This window comes from Embiotoca jacksoni, unplaced genomic scaffold (assembly GCF_022577435.1).
Source record: "Embiotoca jacksoni isolate LCO1_2020_lvr unplaced genomic scaffold, fEmbJac1.0.p SCAF_48, whole genome shotgun sequence".
NCBI lineage: Eukaryota > Metazoa > Chordata > Actinopteri > Embiotocidae > Embiotoca > Embiotoca jacksoni.
Genome location: NW_027185401.1, coordinates 351,720 through 371,856, shown reverse-complemented (window position 1 = coordinate 371,856; position 20,137 = coordinate 351,720). Strand labels below are relative to the sequence as shown.

Genomic DNA, 20,137 nt, shown 5'->3' with positions numbered 1-20,137 from the left:
AGTTTCTCGACAGTTGTGCGCCCAGTGGAGTAAATGTTGAATTTGCTCTGAGACCTTGAGGTCCTGTCTGGTAAATATTGTCTTTAAAGGCCGGTTCTGATGAGAGTTAATCAAAGAATGTTCAAAAAACCATGAAACTTCTCTTTTTGAAAAGTATTTTGAATTCCTCTTCTGATTGTGGAGCTTGTAAAAAGCTTCTTTGGTGTGCCTGGATGTAACGGATGGATTATTTGATCTCTCCGTTCACTGTCAGAAACCCTCAAGAAGCCGGCTTGTCTGGTAAAACTTTATTAAGCTGAATGGGATTCTTTAGTTTTCAACTATTTTGCAGATGTGGTTGGTTTTGTAGATCCTGTGTCTGGGCTTCAAATAGTCAAGATTCTCCTTTTTGTTTTGTATTTGCAACCCTGTGTCACAGCAAAGCGTGAAATAGACACACCCGACCATCACAGCAAAACGTGAGATAGTTACGCTTTGGCCTGTCTAGGCGTGACGGTTACACGTTTTCCTGCTGTGGACCAAAAAATATCCTTTGTACTTGGTCTCAATACATCTGTTGTGGGACTTTGGTCACATGATCCTTCGTCACATAACATTTGTAAGTTTCACGCTTTCAAAACGTGTAAGTGTCACGCCTAGCCAGCCCAAAGCGTTGCTATCTCACGCTTTGCGGTAGTGAACGGGCGTGTCTGTTTCACGCTTTGCAGTGATACTGGGTTGGTATTTTAAACGCATTAAAAAAAAAATTGACCAACCTTATTATCCATTAATTTGATAGTTTTTATATTTTAATTGCAGGTCAAATCTTCAGGAAGAAGTTGCCTTTGCCGTGGATACAAGAGGCCTCGATTTTATTACATAATGAGCGAGTAGGCAATGAAACCAATCGCTGCGAGCAGTCTGAGTGAGTGAATAAAGGGAAAGGGGAGTGAGGCAGGAGGAAGGGGGGGAATCCATTCCTCCAGACTCCCCGGAGGAAACAAGAAAGCGAGGTATTTCCCAGACTTGTCGTATATCGCCGTGCTGCCTGGTAGTCGTTAAATGGTCGGCTAATCAACTTTTAGCGTCTCTCCTGAGCACCGGCGGCGCTGCCAGGCCGCGCTGAGAGCTCTAATGAAGACGGACGAGGGTGGAAGCGCGAAGCCGAGCAGGCCGGTCGTAGATCAGCGGCGGTGGAGCGCTCGTAGCTGTCAGTTACAGGGTGGTTATTATCATCAGACTTATTGATCGGTGTGCAGCGTGGTGGGTTTTCTCTCTGAGTGAGCGTGAATGTCTGCATGTGTGTGCTGCAACTCATAAGAGTCCCTTTTTTTTTTTAATAAAAAAATATAGTTATTTAATAATGTTTTGATTGTTGGTTGTGTGACTTGTAAATTGTTTTTTATTTGTATAGTCGCTGGTTAGTTATTTCCAACGCAAACCATTTCTGCGTTCAAGTGGAAGTCGCGAGCTCGTTGGTCACAACGCGGGAAGTCGTGTTTGCCGTACGCTCGGCGATCGAGCGGTCAAGTCGTTAAAAAAAACAAAAAAACAGAAGCTGTTGCTAAGCAACAGCAACGTGGACGGCGTCTGGAAGCCACAGAGGCTAACAATTTACGGGGTAACGTAATGCGGGAAATGCAAAGACACGTTGGGGGAAACGGCGAGGCCGATGGGAAGATCAACATTTTCCTCAGACGAAGGCTGTTATTTAAGTTACGAAGACGAACTCCACGTGACTAAAATATCAATCTATCAGCTGAACATCCAACCGATCAGGAACTTCCACGACCTCTGACCTTTCCGTAAACGTCAATAAACGACGTCACAACTCGTGAAGAAAATATCAAGTTCCGATTGTCGTGAATATCCACAAGAGGGCGCCGTTCTTACGGACTGGACTCTTCATTTGTTGCCGCTCGGCTCGGACCTGGTAAAACAATCAGAAATGTACGAAGGCTAAAAAAATGTCTAACGTGAGCTTCTCTTTCCTCAGGAATGGATCCGTCCACGGGCCAGGAGAGGAGGACGCCGGTCACCCCCTCGTCCTCCCGCTACCACCGCCGGCGGTCGTCTGGCTCCAGAGACGAACGTTACAGATCCGGTAACGAACGTTTTCTTCTTCATCTGGCTGTCAGAGCAGATTAACTAACATTTTTTTAATCTCGTATTAATTTTGTGACATCAAGACAAATATTTGTTCATAACTGTGTTAATTAGCTTCATTAATCTCCCTATTAACATAACGGTTACGTGACATGACATCGTAAAATCTATTTCAATTTTACTTTCCACGTTTCCTCCGATGGTGACTTATTGTAATTAGGAGGTTTTTACTGCATACATTTACATATTGGTAATTAAATCTTTTACAGCTACTAAAACTCTTTAGTACTTTAATATATGGAGGTTGTATTAATATCATGTGTCATATATGGAGAAGAACGCTGACGTAAAGATTCTTTATGGGCATTAATTAGCTTAAAGGGGAACATCTTTGAGAAACTGACAAAACAGACAAGTTTTCCTTCTCAGGTTTACATTTGTTTATTTGGAGTGAAGTATTTCATGACCTCCAGTGCCTTTAAGATTTAAATCAATTGTTACTTACTTAAGATTTTCCTGGGCAGCTAACCGTTCAAGCCCCTTAGTACCAACTTATGGTACGTTTATTACGTTGATTTAGTGATTTAAATATGTAGTTTACTGTATCGGAGCCTGATAGCATCTGTTGTCGAAGCTGCAAACAGATTATTGACTACCAGGCTAACAACTAACTGATTTTTCTGTAACTTATTCATAACGTCTCTGAAGGAGCTGCAGATCCTTAATTTGAGGGTCTTTTATTTATTTTCCTGTGACGAAAACGACGAACGGAAACTTCGGCCGACAAAAACTCTTCTCGCTAAGTAACGCTTAGTCGACTATTTGGCGGCGGCCCTTATTCTCATTTGGTGGTTTTGGATAAATTATGGGGTCTTGTAGGGTTCGATGATGACTTCACATGACTTCACTCGGCATAGAAACGGGCTCCCGTGTTTGTCTTGGATCTGCGGAGAAAGCTTTTGACAAATCTTCTGCGGCTCTTGCAACATACATAGTTTGGTTTTCCTTCTTCCATCTGGTGTCGACGAAAGATTAACACGGGATTAAGTGAAGATTTTTAAATGGGCTAAATTCCTTTCATTCATAAGGTAATCTGTTATATTCAATCGTCCAAAAAAAGAAAAGAAACAAGCTGGTGTTTGAAGGGTTTGAATTCGAGGACCGGTGGGTAAGAAAAAAACAACCTCGGCTTACGTTTATTATAACGTCGCCACATGCTGTCGGAGAAAGAAGTAAAAAAACAACCTTTTAACCCATTAAAGTGAAAAAGAAAAGCTGTGTGAGCACCTTTAAACACAACGAGCTCCCTTTCGCAGTCAGTCAAACCCGTAAAGACAATAAACGTGCACTTGAGGTTTGACTTACCTCCGTTGCCCGAACATAAGCACACATTCGAACATCTGTGAGCCCCCATTCATTCTGACTAACGTCTTTACTTATGTCATTATCGTGCCAGCGGCCCGCCGTCTCCAAGTTTTCTTGTGTTTTTTTCTTTTTTCTTGCCTTCTGCCGGCGGTGGACGGCATTCAAAACAATCCCAGCGTTATCTCGCCGCTTTATCTCGATGGACCGAGTTTAATTTCTCTCTGATTTAACTCCCCTGATGTTTGCACCGAATATCAGAGCTCTAGAACAAAGTTCTGGTTCTCAATCTTTGTGGATGTTGTGGACTTCTTTCTAATCTTTGTATTTTTATTTTTTTTATATATAAAATCTTGTGTATTTTGCCCCCTGGTGATCCTTTTTTAAAAAATGTTTAAGGGCTCACAAGCTAAAAGTATCAGAAACGACAGTTTTAACCTTTAACGCATTACATATTTGATATTTATCACAAGTTTTTTGTATCTAAAATCTTAATTTGAAAAGTAAAGAGCGAACTGACAGGTAACTATAGATTTCAGATAAATTCAGTCGAGCAAAAAACGTTTAATTGTTTCCCTGCTGAAATGTGGTTGAAGTATAAACTGCCTCAAAATTATACTCCGGAGTAAAGTTGATGAGTAAATGCATTAATTGTTATAAAAAATTAAAAAAAATATCCAGGCGAATGAGGAAATTCGGTTCAGATCTATTTGAATATCATAGTTATATGTTTTTATATGCAGAATATATATTTCACAGCAAAACTTAGTTGAATTTCTGTCCATTTGATTTGATTTGACTGATATTAAAGGACCACAGCGGTGGGGGTTTAACCCATTCTCTAAAATGGAGGATACAAGATATTAATATTTACCATTTCCTCAAGTAAACCACAATGTGTATCTGGTTTCAGTATCTCCTGTCATCAAATATTCTACACACGTTTGAACATTAAAAAAAAACCAAAAAACTCTCCATTGATGATTCAACAAAAAGTGTCGTAGTTCTGTAGTTTTTTTTTTTTAAAGCTTTTAGTCAAAATGATTTTGTGCTGGTTTGTTTGTGATGGTCTCCAGATGTGCACACCGAGGCGGTGCAGGCGGCGCTGGCGAAGCACAAAGAAAGAAAGATGGCGGTGCCGATGCCGTCGAAGCGGCGGTCGCTGGTGGTACAGACCTCCATGGACGCCTACACACCACCAGGTAGAGAAGAAAAAAACACACACACACACACACACACACACACACACACACACACACACACACACACCTTTACAACACACTCCAACCAGAATTAAAGCTTTCAGTCGTTACTAAAGATCATCGGCTCGTCCAAATGCGGTCGGCTTGGAAACCTTTCCGCTCTCGTTACGTGTGATTTAGGAGCATTTTAAGTTTTGATGGATGTTTTTTTAAGTGCCAATTATTTTAACCGCAGATGAGAAAAAAAAAAAAAAAAAAAAAAAAAAAGAATCAGTTTGCATTCAAGTTGAAGTGATGAGCAGGAGGGAAAAAAAAGCTGCAGCATCGACGTCCTCCAATCACGTCGGTCGGTGATTGAATGGGGCCTTCATTGATTGGACGGTTCGCTCTGCTCCGTCAGCTGATCGACACTTCAGACTGTCAACTGGGCAAGAAAAAGGAGAAACTGCTTTGTGGACTTTGGGAATAAAAACAGGTTTTGGAAAATGAAAACGCTCTTATTGGAAAGTAGATTTATGATTTCCTCTCCTGATGAGTTTGAGATTTATTTTACTTTTTTTTTTTAGCACAGCAGTTTTCCTTTGCTTTATTACAGTTGGGATTTTCCAGTTGAACTGATTTTTATGATGCAGGTTTATTAATTTCCTATGAACAGCTTTTATGGAGTGCAGCGTTACCGGAGTGTGAGGTGAATTTATAAAGTCTTTTTTTGTAAACCTTTTAGGAAGTGCGTCATTAAACTCAACTACATCAGACACATGGGAAGCTAAAAAAAAGGTCCAAAACACAGAAAATATTCGCAGAGATTCCAACTAATATCGAAGTTTCTGTATTTATTGTCTTAAATGTAGTAAAAGTACTTTTTTACTGCTTCTTAAAACACCTTCACGTGTTGAACCGTTGGAGCTTTCTCTTTGATTTCAGGAGGGAAAGTCCTCAACGGTTTAATTACTTTATGATGTTCTGGTTTAGTCGCAAAAAAACTTCTGGTGGCCAAGTGGTTATGACGAATATTAAACGTTTTTTTATTTTTCATAATCTGGGGAATTTACTGACTTTTATCTCCCAAATGCATTTAAAGTCACAAGCTTTACAATACTATGGACACGAATGCAGAGTAAGTCAACTGGACAACATCTGGGATCAGAAAACATGGAAACGTTACATTTTTATTCCACTTTTCAAAGGAATCTCGTCGAGTTTTGCAGAGAACTGAAATGAAAGTGTCTCGAGGTTTCTTCTTTTTTTGACATTTTCCATCAATCAAATGCCATAAAGTAATAAAACCTAAAGAGCTCCAGAGTTTAACTGCCTGCCATTAATTGAGGACTGCATGATGTGCATGATGATACGTTACCGTGATGATTACCGGTTCGTCCTCTATAAACTGGGACGTTGCTGTTTAAGAGCAGAACGAGCAGCGTTGGGACGGCGATCCGGTACGTCGTTACGACCGCTGCTTCACGTTCACGGATGAGGCGAGGAGGACGATTTATTAACGATGTCAAAAAGCGTCTCCTCGTTCCTTCTTTCTCGCGCCTCAAACTTTCGCTTCATCTTGTTTGTATCCTTTAGTAATGAAAACAAACCCATAAGAGTACGTGTGAGGTAAAAAGAAACAACAGGAAATACGCTGCGACGCCGAGCTCTATGTAAAAGCTTAAAACTGCAAGTTTGAATGTGTGTGTGTGTGTGTGTGTGTGTGTGTGTGTGTGTGTGTGTGTTATATTTATGACACACACACACACACACACACACACACACTCTCAAACAGAGCATGTGTGTTTGAGAACTAGGTCAGCTTCTGTTTTTTATGCATATCACCACTATCAGTCCCATAATGCCGTGGGGCTGTATGGAAATCACATGCAAAACACGCTCACGGGAAACACACACACGCACACACACACACACACACACACACATGCACACACATGCACACGCACACACACTCTTCAGCTTCCAAAAACCAACTTTCCTCCGTCCCTGCCCTGCAGCGACTTCAAACAGAAGGCAGCTGAATCCTTTGAGGGGGACAAACAAACAAACTGTATTAAAATAAATAAATAAATAAAGCACATTATCTACTGGACCATCAGGATCGGATGAATTAAACATCGATTATATTCTATGGTTTGATTAACAATTATTTCACTTCTCTCCTCTTTCATCTTCGTCATCTCCACCGTCCCTCCCGTCCTCCTCAAGACACCTCCTCGGGCTCGGAGGGCGAGGGTCGAGGCGACGAAGACGAGGGGGGAGACGGCGAAGAAGAAGACGAGGAGGACGGAGGAGGAGGCGGCGGCGGCGGCGGGGGCGGGACCTCGTCGAGCCGGGAGGGCAGCATCAGCATGGAGCACTGGATCAGCCGGGCGATCCACGGCACCTCCTCCACCACCACCACCTCGTCCACGGCCTCCTCCTCCTCCTCCTCCACCCGCAGCGGGGGCAGCGGGGCGGCCGCCGGCGGCAGGCTGGCCGACGTCCTGGCCCAGCACGTCCACATCTCCGCCCACCACCTCCGCCGCCACCACCACCATCATCACCATCGTCACAAGACAGGTAAGGAAGGGGTCGGCCCCAAAATAAACAAATAAAAAGCTGAGTCGGGTCGTTTGAACCGAATCTGGACGCGCTGTTCGCCAAAATACAAAAAACGTCAGCAAGACAAATCTGTCAAAATACCGTTCGTTAGCCACATTCAGGCATCTTTTAGGATAAAAACAATTTGGCGCGTCTAAAGACGTCACCGAATACCTATCCGCATCGGTTGCCGCGGTAACGACGTAGCAACTACGACGCGGGCTTTCCAAAACACAAAATCGAAACTCGAGGAAAAGCTCGTTCAGCCTTTTGAAGTTTAATCGTGTGGAGTGGGTTTGGTCGGAGGCTCGTGGATTCTTGTGTAAATGCAGCTTTAAACTGCTTCCTGTATGAAATGTACTTTTCTCGTTGAGTTTTTAACGTTTCGTCCTCTTTCTTGGTTTTGTCTCTAAAAACTACCGCAGCCACCTCGACTATCACTGAAAACCTCCCTCTACCGCCGCTGTCACTCTTTTCTTACTTTTATTGAGACTTTATTCAGAATAAAACGACCTCGGTGCTCTTGAGAAATTCAGACATTCAATACATATACTCTGTTTGTTTTTTTTATATATATATATATCTATATATAAGAAAAGCTATGTTTTTCATTATTTGCTTTTTTTTATTCATGTAGAAATATATTGCTAATTCTCCTTTTTTGATATTTCAAAAGGCGAAGTCCTCTGAAAAACCTGTCAGACATGTTTTGTGAAGATAATTTGTTGTTGTTGTTTCTTGGTTGGATATTAGCGGAGGACTGACGGCTTCCATCGACATTTTCGTAATGAATCCGATCCTGGAAGTTTTATCCTTGACCCTTTTTTTTTTTTTTCCAGTGAATGAAACTGAACACCGGCCCGATAACAGACTCGAGGTGTCAGGAATTAGTAACGAGTGTTTGGCGGTTGACGGTTTTCTTCGCGGTGGATGTTTTGACGGCTGTTTAACGTCCCGTCGGCCTCCGTGATTGACAGCTGACGTTGTTTTGAATCTTTCAGTTTTTTTTTTTTTTTTTTATCCCGGCAGCCTCAAACACTTGCAAATTTCCATTACATCATATCATGTTGTTGTAATTTCTCTTTTGTGTGTGTGTGTGTGTGTGTGTGTGTGTGTGTGTGTGTGTGTGTGTGTGTTACTGAGTCGGTGTGTATCGTAGAGGAAATCCTCTGCGGTGTGCACAGGTGTGGGTCACAGCTCTGTTTCTCATTTCCTTGCTCAAGGTCGAAGCAGGCCAAGTTTCATTGTGTGTGTGTGTGTGTGTGTGTGTGTGTGTGTGTGTGTGTGTGTGTGTGTGTGTGTGTGTGTGTGTGTGTGAATACTTCAGGGAGATGGCTTTCCGTGCAGATTAATTCCTTCTTTCATTCAGCTCTTATCAGAACTGCGCTTGTGTGCCAATAACTTTAGTTTTTTTTTGTTCCCTCGTATCTCCCCAATTTGTCGGCGCTCCTTTTATCCGTCCAGCAGGTTACGGATCCTCTTTTGTGTGTGTGTGTGTGTGTGTGTGTGTGTGTGTGTGTGTGTGTGTGTGTGTGTGTGTGTGTGTGTGTTCAGGATCACGGCCGACAAATCTGGTGCTGAGTTTAGATTCGGTGGAGCAAACTGTGTCTGTGTTTTATTCAACAGATACGAGCACTTAAACGCTCGTTGTTTCTGCTGTGATTATCTCTTGTGATTCAAATCTCGAGCACAGAAATAAGTTTACCCAGTTTTTTCCTTGAGAGCCTCAACGTATATTAGTATCGACGATATGTGATTATTATGAGCACGCAAGTCAACGGGAAAAACAATCCTGAGGATTTATTAGGTGAAATCAAGGTGAACAACTTGAATATAAGGATGAGAAGGGATTATAATAGTAATAATAATAATGATAACAATAATAAACTCAGCTCAAAGTGCTTCACACACGCAGTGTTTCACTTAAAAACAGATATAAAGGAACATTTAGAAATATAGAAAAGAAATAAGATGCATACGAAACATAAAATGCATCAAATTAAACACAAATAGAGTTCAAATATAAAATAAGCGATATGTATTTTAAAGGAACTGTAGTTGAAAGTGCAGGAGAGCTTCAAGACCAGCTAGGTAAAGGTGAAAGTGAAGAGAAATGTTTAGAGCTTTCTTTTTAAAAGTATTAACTGAGCTGATATCTAACAGGTAGTTTGTTCCACGTCGGGGGAAAGCTGCAGTGTCTAATAGTATTTATTTTTCTGTCTCTACACAAAGTGAAGCAATTACATTCATACAAGTTCCATCAAAGCATCAAGACGTCGTTCCAGCTGAATGCAAATAAATCAAACAACGGCTGCAAGTAAAACAAATCCCAAGTCAAAGGGAGATACGCAGAAGACGGAGCAAAGTTTACTCGTTTTTCTTTCTATTTATAAAAAATTTAAAAATTTAAAAACAACAACCCCGGCGTTCAAACCAGGAAATAAAAAGTACAAAAAAAGAAAATCGTCATATTGCCGAGTTATACAGGATTGGAAAGCCTCCGGAGAGGGACGCCATCCTAACGGCGCTTTTCAAGCCTCCTCCATCCTCCTCCATCCTCCCTCCTCCCTCCTCCTCCCCCTCTTGTTCCTCACATGCAGGCTTTTTAGCCCACCTCTCCATGAAGAGGCGGAGGGCGGCGCCGGCCGCCACGGTCCAGAACGGAAACTCTGGGCCGCGACGCTCCGGTAAGTTGATCGGAGATCGGTAGCATGAGCTCCGGAAAACGTGATCGGGGGGGGGGGGGTCGCCCCCCACCCCCCTACCCCCCCGCCCCCGCCCCACCCGCTCCCACCCAAAACTTCGAAACTGTTTCGAAGTCGGTTGTTGAACCTGTGCTCAGCCGTGTCGTGGAAAAGTCGTGCGGAAGAGAAAAACCATTCTCCGATGCTAACCTGGATGGGAGTAGCATCGTTCCTGCAGACGCATGAAAGCAGTTTCTGAAAATGAAAAAAAAAAAGCGAGTGCGAATTGTTGATGACGAAAATCAACAATGCTTTTTTTTTTATGTATATTTTATATATATATAAAAGACTCCTCCCTCTGTTTTTCATTTTTCTTTCAAGGCTCCTCTGTTCCCCGTTGTTTATTGATTTGTCTAATTATGCAGCATGTTTTGTTTGTTTGCTCAGCCAGAGGTAATCTGCTATCAAAAAAAGAAAATGTGGAGCTTTTCATCTGGGCCAGAGAGCAGATGGTGGACACAGTTTTGTGTGTCTGTCCATGTTTTTTGATGCGGTGCTCTGAAAAACCTTGAAAAATCACAAATAGCGTTTCAAAGACTTGTATCCTGTTCTCTCGTCTGGTTACCAAAAAAAGAAAAGGTTCAACTCGACGTCTGGCACCGTAAAGAGGCTGCAGACGATGCTCTTCGTTTATGGAAGTGGCTCCCTCGAAACGACGAGCGATCACTTAAAGAAAAATACTTTAAGACCGAAACCTTTTAATCAGCCTTTCGTCACTGTCGGAAAAAAAATACTCCGAATCCATTAACGGCAGCTTTTGGAAGAGTTCCCGTACTCGATGTGATTAAGGCGGCCGCCCGGTGAGCGCTCCCCCGCCCCAACCCTCCCCACCCTACCTCACCCCCCCACCCCTGTCTGGATTTTACTGTGGCTGTATGTATCTGCCAGGAGGGGAAAACTCAGCGAGGACTTCAGGAGCAGCAGAAGGTTCCTGGATGTCATTCATCAAGTGTCCTGCCACGCTGATGCGAGAGCGGCTTTTTACTGCAGGGCGGTCATTACTGCGATGACTCGCTTGTTCATTTGAGCAAAAGGAGCCGAAGTAGCATTTTTTTTTTTTTTTTTTTAGAAATCCTGCCTCGGTTTTTCTTGAGGTACAATCCCTTCAGTTAAAAGGATAAAAGTCTGATTTGAAGGCAAGGCCCGACTGGATATAAATTCCCCTTGGAATTTTTTTTTTTTTAAATGTTTAGTTGAATGGGAGTCTACGGAGTCGGACTCTTTTAGGAGGCGACGTCTGGTGGCCATCGGTGGAATTGCAGCTTAAGGCACTTCTGCATCAGCCTAATATTTTTAGACCCGGAAGATTCTTCCACTTTTATGTACAGTCTGTTGTTCAGCCACCAAAAAAATGTCCACTTTGCTTTGTCACGGACTCAAACCCTGGTTTCCTGAGTGAAAATTCAACCCCCCCTCCCTCCCAACCTCCATCCCTAATTGGACTTTCAGACTTCGCCAAATAACCTCCGTCACATGATGTCCCCCATACAGCCATTTGTGTGTACTTTACACGCCTGGGTGAGGAAAAGCGTGACACTGACACGCCATCATCTCGTGGAGGAAGCAAAATTCTCTGAGCACCAATTTTTTTTCCTTCTCGCCATGATATGTTTCCAAATAATAATAATAAAAAAGAAGAAGCAGCAGCCTGCAGTCTACCAAAAACATAAAATAGTTTCTCTATTGAAAGCGTTTACTGAAGCAGACTGCGCGGTGATATTGATGAAGATAAGTCACGGAGAGTGAATTCTGGAACAACTGATTGGTATTCCAGCAGCGAAGGAGGCATTCAACGCCGTCCTCCTCGGACGCCGTCTCACATCACCGCAAAAGATCTGACGAGGTCACCGGAGGGCGTGTTGCGCATATATGCGTATATATACTCACACACACACACACACACACACACACACACACACACACACACACACACACACGCACACACACACACACACACACACACACACACACACACACTACTTGACAAATAGCCCCCAAAGCAGGACACACACACAAACACACAACACACACCCGACAGATAAACAACCACGCGACTTCAGAGGGTGCACGTCGAGTTCGGAGGGAGGTCGAAACAGACGGCCCAGATGTTGCAGAGACGGAAAGCACGGCGAGCTGCAGGAATTAGCATGCCCCGCGCCGCGCGCTGCCGCGTTGATATGCGGCCGGCGTCCGGATTAAAGTTCGCCTCGCTGGAATTCGCTAGAAATCATCCTCCCTCAGTTTTCTCTCTCACTAATGTTTTATTTCTCAGCTTGTAGTCGTTTTTTTTCTGTTATGAACGAGACAGACGAGACGTCTGGGTGCATTTAACAAAAACTAAAGAGCCGTCGGTATGTTTACCTGTTGCACAAAAGGCCCCATTTGGACGGGATTAACGTGACGTGATGTGCGAAGTGGTCGAGAAAATATTCTCATGATTTAACTCGGTTGTTCAGGAAGGAAAAAGCTCAAGAAAAAGCAAAAAAAAGGTGCTTCAGAACTGTTTTCTTCGATGAGTACAAATAGGAAATGCTAAGAGTTAATTTAACATAATTTAATGGCACCAATTTGGGAAAACATGAATAAATATAGGCTATTAACAGCAGTAAATACTTGTAGTTGACTCTCCCAGTCTGTTGTTTTATTGTTTCCCCAGTTGGCCTTTAAGTTGGTGTTACAATGATTCCACTGATTGACAGACAACATTTTTAACTTCCCTCGTGTTGCATATTATAAAGTTTTATTTTGAGTCGACAAAATGCAAAAGAGAATGACGTTTCTCTTCCCGCGTAAGGATCTCGGAGATTTGCTCCGAATGAGATTTAAATTACAGGAAGATGACGAAGCAACAACAACAACAACAAAAGGAGGTAATTTCAGCTGTAATTATTACTGGAGATGAGGTGGGAAATTACTAACACGCGCTCTGGATGGGATTAAAGTCGCCTGGCAGGACAAGCGGTATTAAAAAATCACTCCCACCTCCCCTGGAGAAATAGACCCCCAACAAATGGGGCTCGAGTCATAGAGATGTCGGAAAGAAAATGCAGGCAGTAAAAGTGTGGTTTGTTTTTCGTGGTTTGTGCCCCCCCGATGAAGTAAAGTCAACAATTTAAGTTTGGGGTGGAAGGACCTCAACGCGACCTCGACTCCGTCCAACGGGTTTGGGATGAACTGGCAGACCGACCGACCGACGTTAAACTCTCACGCTTCATTTATTATTTGCTGAATCTGCTTCATGTTTGAGCGTAAAAAAAATGAATTGGGGCGATTTTTCTGTTTCCGCTGCACAACTCGGAAAATGTCCTGAAAAACGGAGAGCTGGAAAATGCACCTTCATAAACTCAAAGTAAATCCAGGGAAGAAGGCACGGCAGTGGTTGACTGGCAGGACTGGATATAAAAATGGACGATTTGAAAAGGGAAGTCTGTGCCTCGGAGTGTAATACCACTGAGGACCACTAGAGGGTGAGGGGCTCCAAAAATCCTCTGGCTCCAATAGACTACCATTCAAAAAAAGCATCAAACGCAGCTTTGTTTTAAATACATTTACATTTACAATACAATTCTCTAGTTTAATTTGACATGCCTGGGGTGCAGTCAGGTTTCCCGTATTGATGGGTGGGGCATAATGTCCTTGACTCCTCCCCTTAGCTCGTCCAAATATGGTCACTCCTGGCTAAAAAAAACCAAAACAACCAACATGGCGAAGGCCAAAATGCCAGACTGCAGGTTCAGACCCAACAAACATTGAGTTCGACCCCCTCGGCTGCGACCGGGAACCTTCACGCTGCGACGCTGCGACGCTGCGACGCTGCGACGCTGCGACGGGGCTCCAAGTAGCTCGATCCTCCTTTTTATCCTCCGGTCCTCGACCGAAGCGGCGGAGCGTCGCGTGGGAAGCTGAGAGGAGGAGGAGGAGGAGGAGGAGGAGGAGGAGAGGGGGAGCGGAGGCGAGGGTTTTGCTTTTAAATCATCCAAAGTGGCGTCCATTCCTCTGAGGGGCTGTTTTAAGAGAAGTGAAAGCGAAGAGGCTGCCGGTCCAATGCAGTCGAGGGAGAAATCTGAATCTCTGAAAGGACTCGGTCTACTTTCTGCTGCCTTTCTTTCTCTATCTGTTCAGTTTCTCTGTGTTTCTAGACACTGTTGTTCCACCAAGAATAGCTGAACCTGATCACGCTGCTTTTTTTTAATCCCCCCCGAGGTCTGCAGTTTGCCGTTCCACAATCTGACCTATGACACCCCCCCCCCCCACCAAACGATAAATTAAGCAGCGACCAGAAACTTGTCCGTAGCGCTGAATCGTCCTCGGCGGACCGTCGGCAGCTTTGCGACGCTGCAACCTGATCGATTATAACACGATAAAAAATGTAAAACGCAGCAGCGACAAGCGATGCGGAGATGTGCCAACCGAATCGGTCGGTTGTCATAGCGACGCAGCGCTATTGGATTAAACCGAGGCGAGCGCTCCCGGTTAAGCGAGACGCCGACACGCATCCGTCGCCTCGCATCGCGTCACGCTCCGTCCCGTCGGAGCGACGGCTCACCGTAAACACCGTTTGGTGTTTTGTTTGTTGTCGAACTACAGCCGAGCTTCATGAAAAGAGGTAAATGGGAAGAATTTGAGGCGCGGCGGGAAGCTTTGAAACATCAGAGGTTGAAACGGGATCTAAACGTGCCATAAAAAGAGGCTGAGAAACGGCCGACAAAAAAAAAAAACGTGTCCGTCAAGGGGAAATTTATTATTATTTTTATTTATTTTTCTTTCGGTGAAGGGCGGATCGTTTGAAACCAGATATTCTCGCAGGCTCTTCGATCAGTGACGAATTACTTTATTCTGGTTCTGGTGGATTTTTTTTTCCCCGTGTGTATTTGTGTGTCAGATCTTCAAGGTCCAAACATCCTTTTCCTGAAAGTTTCACTCCAGGAAGTTGGAGGATTTTGTTCTTTAGTTCCTTTGTCAATTTTCTTTTCCTTGCTGCTTCTCGCTGTCTGTTTTTTTTATCTCCGTGTTTCAGGTCTGTTTTAAGCAATAAATTTCAAACTTGAGTTAAAACATCGAACTCAGTTTCTACCAATTTAGGAATCAGGGTTTTCTTTTTACTTATTTGACAGAATAAGATACCCTTTAAAAAAATGTAACCTTTCAGCTGACGTCTCCGCTGTTTACAACACTTTTAATTTAATGGATCCTCAGCTGCTTTCAGCATTTACACTTCAGCTCACACCTCAACTGCTTTCATCAGTTTCACGTCCCTTTAGTGATTTCCCAACTAAAAAAACTCCACATCATATCCTTCGAAAAGTGCCACGACTTCAACGTCTTAAGTGTTAGCTGGTTTGTAATATTTTTTTTTTTTACCTAGTTTTTACAACTGACATTTTCAGCATAAACAAGTGTAAACTTTCTGATAATTCCCATTTTAACTGGTGTAAACACTCGTATGACCTCTGAGCGTTTGACCTGTCTGTTAACTACATAATTAACCGTTACGTCCCACAGCTCGGTGACATTTTTTTACCAGTGCTGTTTTTGTTTTCTCACGTCCCAGAGAACCACTCTGCGCCTCCGGATGTCACCAGCTACACCAACAACACCGCCAACGCCACCGCCGACGGGATCCAGGTGGAGAGGGCCCCCGGCGCCGGCACCGCGGCCCAGAGACAGACGCCCAAGTACGGCAACGCCGAGCTGATGGAGACCGGAGACGGTGAGTCGGAACCGGGACACAAGAAGAGTGAGAAATAATATGAGCTCGGTCTTCGTGTCCCGTCCAGGTCTGGAAACTTCATTTATTCCGTATTAAAACTGTGGAAAGTTTCTCTGAAAGGCCTTTAGACCAAATTTCGACTGGAGAATTTTCCACCTGTAGAACCTTTTAAAGTATAAATCAAAATGAGACGAGTTCATTTCAGGTTCATCCATCAAAACTGATCCACGGAAATTTTTGTGACATAAATACAAACATCAGACTGTTTTAAGCAGATTTCAATGCATTTAATTATAACAAATAAAAGTGTGTTTATTTTCCTTGGGCTCCTCCCCTCCCGTTTCCCAGCATGCCTTCTTCCTTCGTAACTTTTGAGAATAAATCAAACAAATTAAATAAACGATTGGTAGAAATTAAAAAGCTTTAGTGCTGTTTTGGAAAATTTCAATGAGGACAAATAACAAAACTTTTTATGCTTTTTCAGGTTGAAATAATAATAATAATAATAACAATAATAATAATAATAAGTAGTCCCATCGCTACTCTGTGATTGGTTAATAAATTGGCCTCAGATGGACCAATCAGAGAAAAGCTGCGGCGCAAATCCGCTGAAGCTAACTGGTATGATAAAAGTGTTACATTAATGACTTGAAAAATTCAGGATGTATCTTGAGAGCATCCGCTGCCTTCTAGCCGCAGGATTTTACAGACTAAATGTTGACTTTGCCGACACTCAGTAACGTCTTCGGCTCACCGGGAAGCCCGAACCGAGTCTGCCGGAGCATCTCCAGATCGCACAGGTTGAAAAAAAATCAGCCTTAATGAAAGAGCAATTCGGAGGCCCACGCCTCATATCCCGTATGCCACTTTGGCTTCGAGTGTCGTGTACGGCGGCGGCTCCGTTGATTGCTCACTCGAGGGCGCTTTGATGTAGATTTGAAAGTTGGCGCTGTTTTTATATTTTTTTGTACGTGACAGATGAAACGGCGGGGAGGCACTCAGGATGTCTGAAAGCAGCGACTGATTCACACGTGCAGCACAAACAGAAAGTCAAGGCCGCGACTTGAAAATGTGTGTGTGTGTGTGTGTGTGTGTGTGTGTGTGTGTGTGTGTGTGTGTGTGTGTGTGTGTGTGTGTGTGTGTGTGTGTGTGTGTGTGTTTTTGTGCTCCACAGGTGTTCCAGTCAGCAGCAGAGTTTCAGCCAAAATACAGCAGCTCGTCAACACGTTGAAGAGACCCAAACGGCCGCCGCTGAGGGAGTTTTTTGTCGACGACTTCGAGGAGCTTCTGGAGGGTAACGTCTTTACGCTTTATCCAGAAAAACAAAAAAAAGAAAAGAGGAAAAGAGGTGGCGACCAGAACATCACTACAAACAACTGATTGTTGCGATACATTTTTTTTAATGTAATTTGTTATCAGAAGTTGATTTTGGGCGACGAGAGGAAAGCGAGCAAAGCCGTGCTGATTATGAATGATGAGTTATGTTTCGTTAAAAAAGCGAGTTTTGTTTGGAAAGACAACTTTATGCTGTAATACTTTCAGCAGAGCTTCTGTTCACGACATTTTTTGCGGCAAAATCGCAGTAATTTTGCTAAATTGTGAGCAGAGGAAACGCTGACTGTTGCACAGATTAGTAGAATACTTATAATATAACTGCAGGTTATAAGCTCCGCCTCTTCCAAACAAAAAACTCACCCTGCACATTAATGACAATTTCTCAAAACCAATTTTTTTTTTTTGGGGGGGGGGTCATTTTTGGTAGATTTCCTCACGCTGATAATTTCACGAAGTCATTTTTCTTTTCACTTATTTTCTAATAAATTATTTGTTGATATGGAAAAGGGGCGTGGCTTCATTCTGCCTTTCTTCTCATGTCAAGGTGGTAAAAAATATTGCCGCTGAAAAAGAATCCGCACAGACAAATCGCCATCGCCAAAAAACCCCAATCCCTGAAAGCCTGCTGTGACAAAGCCTAACAGAGTCGAACTGATGAATATTTCCTTCTGTTTTCAGTATCAAACGCTGCAGAGCCAGAAGTTAATTCATAATTTAAGCCTGAATAGCAAATGTTGGAAAGGCACAGTTTGGTTCAGGGTGTCGTTAAAATTCATTGCCACGTTATTAAAAGCTCTTTCCTGTGAATATTCTGTGATACAGCCGAGATACCACGGGGGTGAAACTTGTATTATTCTCTGTGTACACAGTGTTCAAAGACAGTCAAAGGACAATATGATTATTTGGCCAAAAAAATACTGTATTATCATTTTGATATTCTATAATAATATATAGAAATTGATTAAAAGGTTTATAGCAGCATTAACCAAACCTTTTGTATGAGGTTGTTGTTCTAAAACCGTGGTAGCCAAACACCTCGCTGGCAATGTTTTCAAATCATAAAAATGTGTAAAAATATAATGACCCCCCCTCCACCCCCCCACCCCACCCCACCCCTCCGCAGTCCAGCAGCCAGACCCCAACCAGCCCAAGGCCGAGGGGGCCCAGATGGCGGCCATGCAGGGCGAGCAGCTGGGCGTGGTGACCAACTGGCCCCCGTCTCTAGAGGCGGCCCTGCAGAGGTGGGGCACCATCTCTCCGAAGGCCCCCTGTCTCACCACCATGGACACCAACGGCAAGCCGCTCTACGTGCTCACCTACGGTAAGCTACGTCTCCACACGGCGTCGAGGTCCTTACAGACCGGAGACGGATAAACATCACGAAATATTGAAGCGCGTTATATCCGGTTTTAAAAATATATTTTTTTGCCAATTTTTTGAGGAAAGGTTCAATACTGTTGTAAACGCAAGCTCCGTCGTCTTTTTAAACTACGTGGAGATGTTTTAACGTGATGTACTGTAGTCCTGATGCTCTTTCTGTAAATCCCTCCGCATGTCAGCCTCAAGTAGCAACCGGATGAACATTTACGAACTCAGAAACTCAGAATGATGCAATACCTGAAACGCACCCTCTGATTGGTTGATGCTGTTATCGTGGTGCAAAAAACTCAAAAAAGTCGCATTATCAACGTTTTTTTTTCGAAATTACTCATGACAAAAACAAGTCGGAAATTATTTTACTGTACTTGCAAATAATTACTCGTATGAAAAAACGCCCCCTAGTATTTAAAAGCCTTCACTGTGGAATGTATGTGATTGAAGAGAAAAAAAATTCAGCTGTAAAATCCATTGAAATATCTACTTTTTCACTTTTTACTCGCTAGCATTTAATTTCCACGTGAAATAAGTGAATAAATTGAATTTTGTAAGTACATTTTTAAATGTGAACTCCCGATCGTGATGCGTCCGGTGATGGAAAATGCTTGTATTTGAGTGGCTGCTTTTTAGCTCAGTCAACGTTTTTAAAATTATCGCTGGATATCACTTTCAGTACCTGGTTTTGGATGTTTGTTTTTTTTACTAAGAAAAGGAGCTTTTTCCCCCCAGCAGTCATACAAGAAATTTCATCAGACATTTGTTTTGTCAAAAGTCCTCCAGTCATTTTTGTTGCAGCTGAAGTTACACTAAACTTTATGTGCATTTACACAAACACTTGCATAACTTGACACCCCGCATGACCTCCCTGCACACAGAAATCAATCATCGTAGTCAATACACTGTCGTAACACACTGGTAAACACTAATACTTTGTACTGTATGAATTAAACAGTGTTTTCCTCTGAATTGCATCCTGTTTCTCAGCACATATGGTGGCTTTCCCAAGCTGATTAACTGAAGCACCAAACAATGTTTAACACCCGCTGTGTGAGCATAATTCCCCTAATGGCAGCCAGACAGAGCACTAAGCACATTACTAAAGTGTGAAAAAAGATGCTTTAAGGAGAGCTGCTCAGCTTCAGAGGGAAGGAAAGTTGTTGTTTTTTTGTTTTTTTATCCCAGAGGTCCAGCTTTTTCAGAAAGTGTTTTTAAATGAATTATTTCATGTGTTTTGAGTGACTTCCTGCCGTCTCGGCAGGTCATAAAAAGTAAACTTCTTAAAAGCTTCTCCTGCAGAGTTTCAGTCCTGACTTTATGATTTAGTCATTTGTATGTATTCGTAGGAAGTTTTTGAGAAAAAGTATGATGCAATTGTTTTGTTTTATGTGATTCTTTTCTGTTAAAATTGAGGGAGAAGTTGAGAAAAAAATGAGATTTTTTTTTTTTTCTTTATACTTTGACCTAAAATTGAAAGAGTCAAGAGTCGATCATGGGGCTCAGCTTTACAAAACACAGTCTGGGACTGTAATATTGAATACATAGGCTGTATCTGCTGTAAAAATAAGTTCTTTTTTTGAAGTAATATTAATTAATTACATAATGTATGCACAAAAAAAAAAAGTGCAGAATACAATTGGAAGAGTGTCTGAAACTTGTGTAATTTAACATACTAGATTGACAGAGAATTGCGACAATTGGTAAACTAATTCTACTGAACAGACTACATTTCCCAGAAACCC

At 42.8% G+C, this 20,137-nt stretch overlaps 1 protein-coding gene across 6 annotated transcripts in view; it reads left to right on the top strand.

Moving 5' to 3' along the window:
* The window catches only part of LOC138210814 (disco-interacting protein 2 homolog C), a 133,236-nt gene that overhangs the window by 74,957 nt on the left and 38,142 nt on the right, over nt 1–20,137 (top strand). For 5 of the 6 annotated variants that reach the window (XM_069170143.1, XM_069170141.1, XM_069170142.1 and 2 more), the window contains exons 3-8: nt 1,976–2,083; nt 4,524–4,649; nt 6,858–7,211; nt 15,528–15,686; nt 16,861–16,980; nt 18,145–18,342. In XM_069170143.1, coding sequence (XP_069026244.1) covers nt 1,976–2,083; nt 4,524–4,649; nt 6,858–7,211; nt 15,528–15,686; nt 16,861–16,980; nt 18,145–18,342 — 1,065 coding nt within the window. Of the gene's footprint in view, nt 1–1,975; nt 2,084–4,523; nt 4,650–6,857; nt 7,212–9,832; nt 9,920–15,527; nt 15,687–16,860; nt 16,981–18,144; nt 18,343–20,137 lie in introns of all 6 variants that reach the window. The other variant, XM_069170145.1, reaches the window with a different exon arrangement.